The sequence below is a fragment of the Chenopodium album genome, chromosome 7 (genome assembly GCF_948465745.1).
Source record: "Chenopodium album chromosome 7, dcCheAlbu1.1, whole genome shotgun sequence".
Taxonomy (NCBI): domain Eukaryota; kingdom Viridiplantae; phylum Streptophyta; class Magnoliopsida; order Caryophyllales; family Amaranthaceae; genus Chenopodium; species Chenopodium album.
In genome coordinates, this window is record NC_137840.1 from 65,893,519 (window position 1) to 65,908,102 (window position 14,584).

General features: G+C 34.4%; 2 protein-coding genes and 1 long non-coding RNA gene across 3 annotated transcripts; 1 reads left to right on the forward strand and 2 right to left on the reverse strand.

Annotated features, from left to right (window-relative positions):
• Positions 1 to 367: 367 nt before the first annotated feature.
• Positions 368 to 3,410, reverse strand: LOC145638110 (wax ester synthase/diacylglycerol acyltransferase 4-like). The gene is made up of 5 exons (XM_081689066.1): positions 3,126 to 3,410; positions 2,462 to 3,037; positions 1,545 to 1,895; positions 868 to 1,005; positions 368 to 628 (listed from the first exon to the last, which is right to left on the reverse strand). Exons 1-5 carry the CDS (start codon positions 3,342 to 3,344, stop codon positions 482 to 484), a joined length of 1,431 nt encoding a protein of 476 aa, XP_081545192.1. The 5' UTR covers positions 3,345 to 3,410; the 3' UTR covers positions 368 to 481.
• LOC145638111 (uncharacterized) lies at positions 1,469 to 5,462 on the forward strand. Its single transcript, XR_014114620.1, has 3 exons — positions 1,469 to 3,305; positions 3,417 to 3,521; positions 4,025 to 5,462. It is a non-coding gene; the product is annotated as an uncharacterized LOC145638111 (long non-coding RNA).
• Positions 5,463 to 10,010: 4,548 nt separating this feature from the next.
• LOC145638112 (wax ester synthase/diacylglycerol acyltransferase 4-like) lies at positions 10,011 to 13,556 on the reverse strand. Its single transcript, XM_081689067.1, has 5 exons — positions 13,324 to 13,556; positions 12,641 to 13,219; positions 11,508 to 11,852; positions 10,777 to 10,914; positions 10,011 to 10,384 (listed from the first exon to the last, which is right to left on the reverse strand). The coding sequence occupies exons 1-5, from the start codon at positions 13,537 to 13,539 to the stop codon at positions 10,238 to 10,240; spliced, it is 1,425 nt and encodes a 474-aa protein (XP_081545193.1). The 5' UTR covers positions 13,540 to 13,556; the 3' UTR covers positions 10,011 to 10,237.
• Positions 13,557 to 14,584: the final 1,028 nt, after the last annotated feature.

The window sequence follows — 14,584 nt, forward strand, 5'->3', positions numbered from 1 at the left end:
ACTAGATATCGCCTTAAGATATTTCCATGAGATTATTATGGAACTTTTGTTTAATAGTTTCACAAAGATGTGATGAGAGATAATATTGTTCTAAGTTGACAATGTTTGAGCACAATAGTATAGAAGAACAAGGTCCTAATAGCATATAACATTGAGGATTTCATGTAATTATCCATTATGCTATTACAGTTCCTCTTCCAAAATGTCATTCATTACGCATAATGCCACACTGATACAAGATGAAGTGTACATATATATAGCCATGAACCACTTATATATATATATTTTTTTGCTTAAAAGTTTCTTAGAAAAGGATCCAAATGCCCTCCTCTTACTAGACTAGACATAGTAATTGCTGATGAATAGAGCAAAGAATTGCAAGGCTTGAGCTAATTGAAATGTCATATATATGAGGTGAGTTGCATCATTCCCAAATCAGCACCTTGAGGATAATAAACTTTATGCTGTTTGAAGGTTTTTTTTATTGGCCCTTTGAGGCTGCTTCGTACGCCAGATCAAAAGCATTCTTGATGCATGAGGTCAGCTTCTGTGAGTCTATGAGGCCCTTTTCAACTCCTACTCCAATCCTCACAGTTTGCATGTAACTCATGATTGTTATTACTAGGCTCTGCAAGTCGGCAGGGTAATTGTTAGTGGTGGATGAGGGTTTTAGAGTTAACTAAAGCAGTAAATTTGTACTGATTCTGAAAACTGTTAATCTACATGAAGGAATAAGCAATTTGTAGTTAAATTGAGGATGACATAGATCGATCAAGCAACATAACTGACAAATGTTTAGGAAATGATGTTTAAGGTTTGCATTATCAATCACTTAAAGTGATGGACAAAAGTATTATGAACCCTTACCTTGGGAGTGCCGCAAACCATGAAGTATATGCCTTTGACAGGATGGTTAGCCAAGGCCACTTTTTCAATTGGACCTATCATATTTGTCATTCCCATGCTTGATTTATTCATTGTATTGTAGATAAGTTCAGCTGCTGCCTGAAACAGAATGTATTTTGTTTTGTTTATTAGTCTTTCTTTTAATTAGTATAGTCGATAACAAAATGCCATTCTAATATACATGCTTGATTGATTAAGTATACAAAGGGAAGTTATCGGACTGGTTCTGTTGAGTTTTGGAAACTTATAATAAGTCTAGTGTCTTCAAGTTTTATACTGTACTACTCAGAACTGCTTAGTTTCAATAAGTATGGTAATAAGATTGTTCTTTATGCTATTCACTTATGTATAAATTTCTGATCGTCAATAACGTGCATTTAATCTGGACTTATTTTCAAATATAGGTAAATGGAGACGGAGATAAACGTTCCACTTCACATGTGTTGATAAAAAAAATTCATTGATGTGGAAACGTCTCTGAATCATATTCACCTGTGACTGAAGTTTGTTTGCCCACCAAGAGAATTTCTACTAAGGCAAGTACACTTTTATCTTGATCTAAGGCATCCTGAAGTCTAATGAAAGCTTAAAAAAAGACAGCATGTGCATAAAGTGATATGATCATTAAATTCATGTACCTCAGGTCCTTTGCATTTCCTTGCAATCTCTAGGCACTGAGCTGTGAGATAAACTGCTGGTGAATTTCTGAGTCTCGTAATCTGTTGCTGTGTTTTATAGACAAAATCAAGGGGGTTGGAGGAGTTATCGTCAATTAGTTCAGGAATCGCTACATGCAAAAATGCAAATTGGTTCCCCCACATCTTGGTACTTGCTGTTTTCATTTCCTTAACTGAAATATATCTTGTGATGTTCCTAGTGTTGAGCAGCACCAAAGCTGTAGATTGTGAAATGCTGGATTCCGGGTCAATTTCTTGCATGTATACTCGAATCCCATGGAAAACTATGCCTGCAAGAATGTCATTGATTGTCTGCAGGAGTAAACAGAACAGTCAGTACCAAAGTTTTTCAGTTCTCTTAGCAAATCCTATGCCAATCATTATTGGGTGATCTTGCTTTTATGAAACATTGATGAATACTAGATTGAAATAAATAGAGGGGGCACAACAAGTACTACTTTTCTTAAAAGAATTGTTTGTCTACAACTACTTTTAGTACTACATCAATTAGAATTCATGTTTTCTAAGGCTGTTTTATGAGATTTTATGCCTTTATGGTTGGATCATAAATTTTTGTAATAAAGTTTAGGATGCATCATCCAGTTTTTGGAAAGAATTTATGCCTCCGTATTATAATGCTAATTAGGCGTCCGAAAAATCAGCTAAAATATGGCCTTTACCATCTTTCTGATTAAAAGTTATTTTTTACGATTTAAATATATTTATTTGATTTATTGCTGTATTAGTTTTGTCATATTGATACTGATTTGCACTCACTAAATAAAACTAATAATTACTGAGAAAAGAGTAATATTATTTCTTAAACTGTTTTAATTATACTATACAAAAAGCAAGAAGAAATAGAAAGAACAACGTACCGTTCCTACTCTTGCTTTGATTAGTTTAATGTGGTCTAGGGATAGTTCAATAGTAGAGATTTTGGTTGGTTGGAAACCCTGACTCTTTCCGGATCTGATGGGTGTCTTATCATCTGGATTATAAGTGCTTTTCAGAAAACTCCATCCAAAATCATAGGCTCCTTTGAAGATTGCAGATATAGTTTGTGGCACCCATTCGATAATCCTTGTCGAATTGCTTCTCTTGTTTGCTGAGCTTGATCGAGTAGTAGGAAAAGTTAACAGAAGAGAAGGATTATCTGCTCTTTTCACGCAGGAAAGAAGTGCTCCCATCAGAGAGTAGCCGTCACCAAGTGCATGGTGAAGCTTGAAGATTATATGCCCAGCTGCTTTGCTTGTTGGGTACTTGAATATGTGAACTTCCCATAAAGGTCTATTTTGTGGCAATAAGTCTGAACTAGTTTTTGTCAGATATTCGTCGAAGTATTCGTTGTATGATTCAACTGATAGGCCCTCTGGGAAGCAGGGGATTATAAGGTGTTCTTGAAGGTTCACTTCTACTTTTTTCCATTGCTTTACACCTTTCTTGTCTGTTATCTGGTTGAAGTAATTTTGCTAGTCAGTAACACTACTATTTTAAAGTAGAAGTGAAAAACTAAAGGAAGATATGAAATTTATTTATTACCATAATAGAAGAAAATCTCGGGTTAATTGGAAGGAAAACATCTCGTAGTTGTGGAATTGCACAGGAGTCATCAACGGGAACTTCAGATTCCAGAACTGCAAGGATGCAAACTGACAGTGTTTTGCTGTTGAAGTATTGTCCGGTAGGAGATACTGGTTCGGATGCATCCTTTTCCTGCAGGTTGATTTTTTCCGTTTTTATTTGCAACGTAGACTTCATTTTCTCTTATATGGATGTATTACAAGTTACAACTATCAATGAACAAGTTTTTCTTTTTCCTTTCGTTTGTAGGTTGTGAAGGTGAGAAGTGGAACAACGTAAGCGGAATTTATAGGACGAACGTTTGAAAGGAATGTAAAAAAGGTGCTTGTTTCACTGCGTACGAATGTAGAAAAGGTGCTTATTTCACTGGTTATGGTCATGTTATTTATTATTATCTCAATCAATCATCGAGTGCATAATTTTCTTTGAATTCAACATCATGCATGTAAATACGAGTATTAATTTCAACACCTAACTGCCATGATTTGTTTGTTATATTCGTCAATTGTTACATTTTTTCTTAGTACTCCTTGGCACATGACACTGCATCATTATTAACCTTACTGCTTGTGAAGTTGCGAGGTTCATGTTAGCTACTCAAATATTACCTTTTAAGTAATTCCTCATTGCTAAGGATAACTTGCTGAATTTAGTAAAATGGCTTAGGTATTGACCGAAAAATGATAGCTGTTCTAATAATTGCTCTGCAATGCTGCAGTATTGTTGCCCTCAGGCTATGAAACTGCATTACCTGCAATACATTCAAGTGTGTATGTATAGAGTGTCTAGACTGTCAACTATGTATTAACACGGCCATATTTGCTGTCTGTCTTCATGGCACCGTTTTATCCCTGCAGTTTTGCTGTCGGTACCATTATAGCATGATTAGCATCGCCGTGCATGTAAAAGTTACGTTAAGCAAACTGCTTGTGATGTAAATTGTGTTGCTTATCTATAGCTCGGTTCATTGTGTCTTCTGGCCGGTTAGGAGTGTTCAATTGGACAAGCTCTTGATGAGAAAACTGTAGTCTACGTTGAGGGCACTAACGGCGTTTCACCCCCTTGTTACGTGTCTAACTGTTAGACAATTAGCCGGATTTTGATTTTTACCTGGAGATGGTGATTACTTGTAGACTTGTAGTAAATAGTCGATTAGTCGGTGTCGTAGTAATTGCTGAAAAAAGGGCACGGGTTCCAGCACATGTAATGCTTTAATGTTATGTGTTGAATGATCAATTGATCACAGTTTTGTGCTGAATATTGACTATTGAAGCAGGCCATGACAATTGAAAATTAATGTACTGGGTTCATTGACTTCATTCTGTGTAGAAATTAAGGGGATAAGATTGAAGTACAGTGAAATCTGAATCAGTTACTGCTGTACTATTTTTTGGAGGTTAAATACATGAATGTTCTGAGAAGTAATCTGAACAATTGCCAAGATTGTGAAAATCACGGTTTCAGTTGGGTGAAAAAAAGTTGGGCATTTACTAATATTGATTGTTGTCTTGTTGCAATTCAATTTTATTTTATTTTATTTATTTTATTTTTTAATTTAATTTTTTTTTTTTTTTATCACCTTTCATACTTGTTATGTGGATGTCATTTGCCGTCTTGTTTGGTTGATTAAAGTCTTGAGGGGTAGTTTCAAAGACTTGAGATTGAATCCTGTTGGAAAAAAATACATATTGATTCCATGAATGATAATAGACAAACCAAAAACTTCCCTGGAACAAACTCTATCGTCATACTCGAATCAAAGACATGTTCTCCTTCGGTTGTGCCGTGGTTTGGAACCCACTGCCTTAGAGTGTGGCCATTGGATGACCGGGTCACTGGTCATGAGGAGAGAGGATTTTTTATATAAAAAAAATAGAAGAAAGAAAAAAAGGGATGAAAGAGAATGATCTGGTCTTTGTAATGATCAATTTGGTCATGAAGATATTAATGGACAAGTGGCAGTGTATTATTGGAAGAAGAAAATGGGTATTTGTATGGTAAACGTGGGAGAGAGAAAATCATGACCAAAGTTATTTTGAGCAACCATTGGGAGTCTTTGGTCATGGATGAGTGGAAAGAGAAAGAAATTATATAATAATCTATGACCAAGAATTTTGGGTCATCCATTGGGTATATTCTTAGAAGCGAAATACACAACCACTGGTACAAGTTTTTCGATGACGCACGCCTCCCAAGTTTTACACAATGACCTCCACAATTCGTGTATCAGGACTCGAAGGTTGGAATTGCTCAAGAACTGTTCAGATGTCAAAAGGATAGGTTTGTGTTTATATGTTTAGGGTTCAGTATATTATTAAATTTCAGAAAAAAAGAAGACAATGCTCGTATTTATATGTATCCCAAGAATAAGAGACAAATAAACAAACACACTCAAGCAAATTAGGTGGGCCCAATTAGGCAACGGCCCACCTAGTTGACTGCGAGTATTCCTTGAAACATTTAATCCCCTACGAGTGCGGATCGTCAGGCTTTGCAATTATCCAATTGCATTACCATTTCCAACAAATCCCAACTATAATAATATTGTCTAATGTGACTTTCTCAGTAGTTTCTCTATTCCAATCTGCAAATCGAGATCATAGTTATGAATTCTCCAACCATGGATACTAGTTTGCCGTTCTATTTGCTATTGTATGTTGGTGTTAGCATAAGCACAACAAATACTTTTGAACAAATCATAAAAGCTTTGGTTGCATGCCTTCATACCAAGCAACAAAGTCATAATACGGAGTATAAGAATACAAGTGCACTAGATAGTAGATACCATTAGTAATACCATTGCATTTTATTTAGTTTGTACTACATGAACAAGAATAAGCATATTACATAATTATTGGTGAAGACGAGGAGAGCTAACTGATAACTTGAGCAGAGTTATATCAATCCCATACCAACACCGCAACCTCCACAGAGATCTATAGACCGATAGTACATATACGAAGTATTTTGTTACTCGACTCCCTTATTTGGATATTCGGTCTTTGTAGCTGATAGAGTTATGAAAAAAAAGAATGTTGGAAATCTTAATTATATTGATGAATATACACGAGTATATATATAGTACAAGATTAGAACATTGAACATACCAAACTATGACTAGATACAATATGTGACTAGGTACTTTAGCTAATTATAAGGGATATACTTTGACTATCAAAATTAAGGAGTAAATAAAGGAATTTACATATTCTAAACAATAACTAATAATGATGATATAATCATCTTTATCCTTTATAGTAGCTGCCTCGTATATGAGCTCGAAAGCTTTCTTGATGCATGATTCCAGCTTCTGTGAGTCTATGAAGTCCTTTTCAACTGATAATCCTATCCTTACAGTTTGCATGTAACTCATAATCGTTACTAGGAGGCTCTGCAAATCAATAACATTTCTATTAGTGACAGAAAAGGACCAAATGGCTGGGCGCCTGGGCGGCTGGCTCACGTATTTGGACTGTCGAAACAGATAGATAGAGCACTGTATGTAATTAGTAACCCATTGGTTGTACGTTTTTTCTTGGTATAAAAGACTCGCAACAGTTGTTATCTACTTCATATATATGATTTGCAGGTTTTAGAGAACAATTCTTAACTTTTTAACCAGCTAAGTTAATTGACATTTTTAAAGCTACTAGTAACAACCAAGATAAAGTGGAGGAGAGTTGTTGCCATATGAAATGGTTGGACTTAGACGTCTTGACATAAGACACACATAATTGTCGTAGGTGCTAGTGCTATTAATCTATTATGACTTCTTGATCCAAACTAAGTCTAGGCAAAACGTTACTAGGATTGGGCCTACAATTTTTTTATTTTTTTTTAAAGAAAAATTGGTACTGGCATAGACGAAAGCCCATATTGATTAGGTTGCAATTAAATCTGTACAGTATTTATTTCCTTCCCCCCACACCCCCTCCCTCCTTTCTTTAGAAAAATACCGAAGTTTAGAGGGTTCTCTCAAAGACTCAAATTTAGAGGGGTGATCATTAGATGGGGCGGGTCTAGACTAAATAAATCAATCCACTTCTTGGGTTGGGTCTGGTCGGGCTAAGCTTTGGGCCGAAATTTTTGTGCCCAAATTCGTCTAAAATGTCTGGATTTTTTCGGTCATTTTCGGCCTGGCCAAAAAAAAAAAAAAAAAAAAAAAAAAAAACTAAAAATGCGTAAAATCGGCTTCCCAAACCCGCCCTTAAAAATACTATACTCTCCCCATATTTTTAAACTTTAACTATACTCTTCCCATATTTTGAACTTTAACTATACCCTCCCAAAGCCCAAAAGATGTTTATTTAGCATAATTAGTGATTTTTAAACACAAATTTTTGGTTGAGGTCGTACTTTCTAAACATTGAATTAGATAAAAATAAACATTTATGACATGGTTTTGATCAAATGTAAAACTTTTAAAAGTTTTGGTGTTAAAAAACAATTTTTTGATTTTTTTTGGTGGGAAAAAAAAATACTAATATTAATAGTATTTAAAAAAAAGGAAGCCCAGATTTGATAAACTTGAAATGTTTATCAAATGGCAATTTGGTTATTATCTTGCATAAAATCTCGTGCTGGCTAATTAAAAAATATTTTCATCCTTTTTTTAATCATGTGCTGAAGATTGGTCCTTAACTGACGAAAGTTACTCATTTTCTCCCTCTAAACAGAAGTAAGAGAAAGAAGACCCAGGTTCTCCATTCAACAATGGAGGAAGGTACCATTTTCATCACCATATTTTCTTCAACAATGAAGTCGTCAATTGCAATAATGATCCTTCTTCTTCCTCTTTCCTCCTCCATTGAAGCTCACATCAAAGGCGACACCATTGAAGACGGTGACATTGAAGATGACCCCATTCGGCGCCTCCGGCGCCATTATAAACGAAAAACCCTAGAAATAAGGGTAAATTAAGGGCATGGTCAACCCCAAAGGGTAGGATGACCATGTCCTCCATTAATGCTAAAATTGGGCTTGAAGATTGAATTTCTGCCCATTATAATTTAAATATTTTGAATTCATTTGATTATCAATTACGGCTTGATGAAGTCTAAATTCGCATCTTCCGGTATACTGTAAGTCTGTAATTGGGTTTGTTTTATGTTTGTTTGTTGAAGTGAATTTCAATAAGCACTGAAATTGTTGATTTTTATTGCTAAATTATTGTTATTTTAGATTTTTAGTTAGGGTTTATAAATGTTAAGTTCGTGTTTTAGAAGTCATATTGGTGGAATAGCATTTTCAATATTTCATCGTATCATAAAATTGTCATTTTGAGAATTTATGAGCTTAGAAGATTTGGTTGTGCAAACTGAAGCTGCTTCTTTATGTGTTGATTAGTTTTGTTGTATGTTGTGTTCTTTTGAGTGCTGATCTTTGGTTTGCTGTTTTACTCGGCCCACCTTATTTTGTTTATCCTTTCTGATTATCAAGATGGTGCTTTGGAATTCTTTGTTGCTTTATGTTTTTAGCTTGAGAGTTCAAAGATTAGCTAATACGGAGTAGTAGGCCGAACTTAACTCAATTATGAAATTAGCAAGGTTAGTGAAGCAGGACTAATTATTTTGCTCGAGTGCATACTAAATCTGCTACCGCTTTCCAAAAAAAAATACTGAAATTATTTTTACTGAACTAAATTATATTTGTTGAACTTAAATTATTTTTAATGAAATGAAATTATTTTTAATGAACTGAACTTATTTTTTCCTGAATTGAAATTATTTTTACTAATTTTCTATTATATTTCTTCTTTATGTTTACCAATTTTTACCGAATTGAAATTATATTTACTGAACTAAATTTATTTTTGCTGAACTGAACTTTTTTTTACTTTACTAAAATTAATTATAATGAATTGAAATTGTTTTTACTTAATATTATTTTTGTAAGGCGGAGTGAACAGTGCCTTAGATAGGTACATAAATGGTAGAAAGCATATAAATATTTGAAGTAGCAAATCGGGTATATCCATGTTTCTCTTCTTGATAAACATAGAATGCATCGCATGGGGGGTAATTTTGTACTTTTAGGCAGACAATTTGGGGTTAGAGCGTCTTTTTGTAAAATCCGTCTAATTTTATCTGATAACTGGCTTGACAGACGTTAAGTTGTTCTGTACTTCTGTTAACGGAGTCTTGTGAGATGTTAACAAAGTTAGACCCCTAGACTCCCAGTTACTCCAACCTCCAACCTCAACCACAATGATGATCTAAAAGAGCAGAAAAACAATCTAAAAGCATGTTAACTGCGTGCAAATTCTCATTCAAACCCATCAGGCTCAAGTGCTCAACACCTACCAAGTTCATCTGTCTAAAAAAAATCCAGAACTTCATGAGGCTTCTCATTCAAAACAAACCCATTGATAACAGAATTCCAAGTCACAAGATTTATAACAAGCAGTTTATCAAACATGTTGTATGAACTCTTAGGATATTCACAAGTATCATATCATACAAATGCACCAACCCCATTTTGCACAAAAACCAAGGATTCAATCCCAGTTTTAATTGCAACACAATTACAGAACTATACCAAAAATAATCAACTACGTAAAAGGATTCTGTCAGCACAAATAAGATAATAATAAACGACAACACTGCATAATTATTGTTCTTAAATGATTTTATTAAATCAGAAAAATTCCCAGGTAGAGTGTGCTTCATTTGATTAGTGTAGGAGTGTAACCTTTAGTTGTTTACTTAATGCTAAGTTGTGTTTTCTCACATTCTTTTCCCCGCACGCCTCACGTGTAGACACATGGATGGGAAAAAGAATGTGAAAGAATGTTTATGCAAACCCAGTATAGGATGGACACCCTTCTTAAGAATACAAGCTTATATAGATAGAAGTTGAACAATGAATCATTGTCGTCTGTGTTCAGCATTTTACAGAATAGAAAATTTAAGACAACCTTATAAATGACCAAAATATTAGAGCTAATTAAAATGTTTAAGCATAGTCACATCCATCCCATACCAACACCCATATTTTAAGTAGTATTTGAACTAATTATTGACTTAAAAGACTAGAGATAATTTTTGACCATTTTTCGTTGTTTGATGATCTTATCCAGTCTTTGTAGCTGCCTCTGATACTAAATTGAACGCATTCTTGATGCACGAGTTCAACCTCTGTGAATCTATGAAGCCCTTTTCAGCTCCTATTCCAATCCTCAAAGTTTGCGCATAACTCATAATTGTTATTACCAGGCTCTGCAAGTCCCAACCATAGAACCGTTAATTGGTAGGAAAAACAAGCTTAAGAGTCAATTACAGGAAATAGATTTCTGACACAAATAGAGAATTTATAGTTAGTTATGTGCACAGATTTATAACCAGGTAATAAATAGAATCAAGATAAATAATGCTTGTGTAAGTAAGAGAACTGGGCTATTATAATATGATTAAATTAGGGAGATTATATAATGTCAACATGTAACAATAATCGAAGTTAGATTTTTTTTTTTTTTTTTTTTTTTGGAAGGTTTTGTTTTCCAACATGACATGGAAGAAGGGTCTCTCACTTGGTTTAAATATTTAAAATTACGAAGAGAAAATATTGGAAGTATAACATTGTCTGAATGACTACATTTTGCTTCGCTTACCTGAGGACTGCCCACAACCATGAAGTACATGCCTTTTATTTGATGATCAGCCAACGTCACTTGCTCAACTGGACCTATCATGTTTGTTATTGCCATGCTTGATTTATTCAGTGTACTATGGATGAGTTCTGCTACTGCCTGAAAGACAACATAACCATGCTTCAAATTTTCCTGGTGTTCTCCAAGTCAAAACAATTATCTTTTTCAACAAAATACTTGTTTTGTTAGTGAACAACCACCCTCAAGCTTAAGAAATAAATAAAAATTTATTATAACTCTCAACTTCCTTATCATCAACCATAGCTTCCTTAAATATATGATCGACAAACGGATTCCTTAAACTGCCTTGGGAAATTAGGGAACACTGGTACTATGTAGGTATCTATTGTCAATTACACCCTCTGTTTTTTAAGTGACACTATGATTTGATGCACTTTTTACATATTAGCTTTGACTTACTTCCTGTATACTCATATATAAAAATGTTATTGTATAGTATGTTGTTGGATTAATAATGTATATTTTCATAATATCAATTTTCTGAAATTTTACTGGTAGACATTTTAAGATATTATTGGTCAAACACATGGTTCAGCATGTATAATAAGTGTTAGTGTGTCATTACCTCACTTTAACAGTTTAACTTAAATCGAGATCAAAGACTAAGCGTGATCAGGAAGACTACTGTAAAAGGAGATATATTTGCATAAATAATTTGATCATTTATGTACCTCAGGTCCTCTGCATTTCCTTATAAGCTCTAGGCACTGAGCGGTGAGGTAGACTGCTGGTGAATTCCTGAGCCTCATGATTTGGTTACGTGCTTTATAGATAAAATCCAGGATGTTGGAGTTTTTCTCGTTGATTAATTCAGGCATCATTATATGCAAAAATGCAAATTGGTTCCCCCATGAATGTGTTTTTTTCATTTCCTCTACAGACATATAACCTCCAATGTTCCTTGTGTTGAGAAGCACCAATGCTGTTGATTGCGAATGGCTGGATTCTATGTCAGTTTCTTGCATGTATCTTCGAACCCCGAGGAATATTATGCCTGCAACAGTGTCATTTACTGTCTGCAAGAAGTAAACACAATAAAATCAGAACTGATGACCCTTTAATGACGAGATCTTTCACCGACATAAGGAATAGTAACTTTGTTAGATTGTTAATTTCTTCCAGTCTTTTAGCAAAGCCTCTATAAATCTGAACCTGCACAGATATCCCCTTCATACATGATCCTTTGTGCAAAAAAAAAAAAAAAAAAAAAAAAAAAAAAGTTTGGGAGTAAGAAAGTTTAAATTTTGAAGTTTAAACATATTTATAATTTCCGATTTAATCATGTCGTTGTTTGTTAACCTTGTTGAATTCTTTTGGAAATGTTTTAGAGTTGCTTGTGCTCCAAAAAAGGTTTTAGGTTGGTGGCCAACTCTTTAGGGTAAAACAGCTGGTGTATTATCACTATTAAATTTGCTACATTCTTAAGGATTAAAGTGATTGGTCAAAAGTGACAGACTTTCACTACATCCCTTAGAATTTTTGTTTTCTATGATTGCTTCTTGTCATTCTGATCGATTAGGGATGAGTTCTGCATACATCTAGTCATCTAGACCTCGTTATGGGTTAATATTGGGCAGTTGTTAATTTGTTACTATGATGATTCATTATATATTTTTATATGGTGGGAATATAGATATGTGCTCTAAGCTTCCTAAGCTCTCTTCATTTTACAATGGCATGCTATTATAGATAGTTGGTTTAAATTAGTTTGTTATTATGTTATTTTTTTTCTGTTCTTGCACTCTATATATTGAATGGGCTGCTTAAACAAAAAACATACTAAGAAGAGAAAAGGAGAACTTACTGAGCCTAGTTTTGTCTTGATCAGTTTAATTTGGTTTAGGGGTAGTTCTATAGTAGAGATCTTGATTTGGTTGAAGCCCAGACCCTTATTCTCAGATCTGATGGGTGTCTTATCATCTGCCTTGCAGGTACTTTTCAGAAAACTCCATCCAAAATCACAGGCTCCTTTGTAGATTGACGACATAATTCTTGGCATCCAGTTGATGAACTCCATTGTATTATTGTTCTTGATTTTTGTGGTTGCTTGAGTTGAAGGAAAAGTTATTGGAAGGGAAGGATTTTCTGCTCTTTGCAGGCAGGACAGAAGTGCACCCATCAGAGAATAGCCGTCACCAAGTGAATGGTGAAGCTTGAAGATTATATGATTAGCTGCTTTGCTTGTTGGGTACTTGAATATGTGAAGTTCCCATAAAGGCCTATCTTGTGGTAGTTGATCCGCAGTGATTTTCGTCAGATATTCATCGAAGTAATCGGTGTATGACTCAACCGATAAGCCATCAGGGAAGCTAGGGACAACAACATGATCTTGCAGGTTCACTTCCACTCGCTTCCATTGTTTTACATCTTTCTTGTCAGATACCTGCTAGAAGCCATATTTTAACTAGTTAGGGACACTTTTTTTTGTTTAGGTTTATGTTAGTATTTTTTAAAGTTGAATAACAAAAGATTAGAAGAAGATATTACCATGATAGATGAAAATCTATGGTTCAGGGGTAGGAAGACATCTCGAAGTTGTGGCATTACACAAGATTCATTTATGGGAACTTCAGTCTCCAGAACAGCAATGATACAAATAGACAACACTTTGCTGTTGAAGTATTGTCCAGTAGGAGATACTGGTTCTGCTTCATCATTTTCTTGTTTGCCTCCTTTTGTTGCTATCTTCAATTGTGGCTTCATTTTCTCTTATCAATAAGAATTTTTTATGTAGGAAAATGGGTTATGCTGCAGACTGCAGCTTATTGCTGAGCAGCCGAGAGGATACAAAATCAATTGAACGGAAACAACTTAGCTGATATTATAGTATGAAGATTTTGAGAGAAAAGTTAAGTATGAGACGTAGCAGAATGCACAAACAATAGCAACAAATTTCAAAAATATAAAGGAGCTGAGTATGGTCTTGCAGCAGGACCGCGACATGTCAGATGCTGACTCTACTGCCTATGTTAAAATCTTGAAACTCTAAACCAATCATAAGTGCAAACTTTGTGGGAGGTAATTAAACCTGACAGTTGAATTCCTTTTTGTGCATTACATTTTTGTTGATGGCTTACTAAACCCATATTAGTTACATTTTTTACCTACTATTGTTTTCTTAGTCGTGCTACTGCCTTGCTGCCTTCATGATCATTATAGTACTATTGTGCATCTAAAATTGTATAAAAGGTGTTTTACGCTTTTAACATGTTTGTGAGTTTCATATTAGCTGATTAAATTACACACGTGAAGGACTGAAGGCTAATAACCTCAAATATAAATTATAACTAGCTTCTTGTCAAACTTTTATTGCTAATATAGTATACTGGTTTTTAATGTTAACTAAATAATAATATTTGTCCTAATGCTTCCCTTCATAATTTAATGTTTCGTCATTTGTCAGATGTATATTAAAACTGGCTTCTTGTTAGACACTTGATTGCTAATCTAGTACTAGTATTTCGGTTTTTATGTTAATCAGAGAATGATAAGTCCTAATGCTTCTCCTTACTAGTTAATTTTTCACCATTTGCATTGACTACTTTTACTCTACTGCTACGACTAGTTGTTGCCTGGGACCAAAATATCTCATGCTGTGTTGATGATGATCAGATTGATCACAGACATTTCTGCTGAGACAATTGAAAGTACTATACTATATTTATCCATTTTACTGGGGTTGTTTCGGTTTAAGCTGCTTGTGAGTGCCCAAATCTGCCGATAAAAGTCTGTTGATCAACAACTTGCT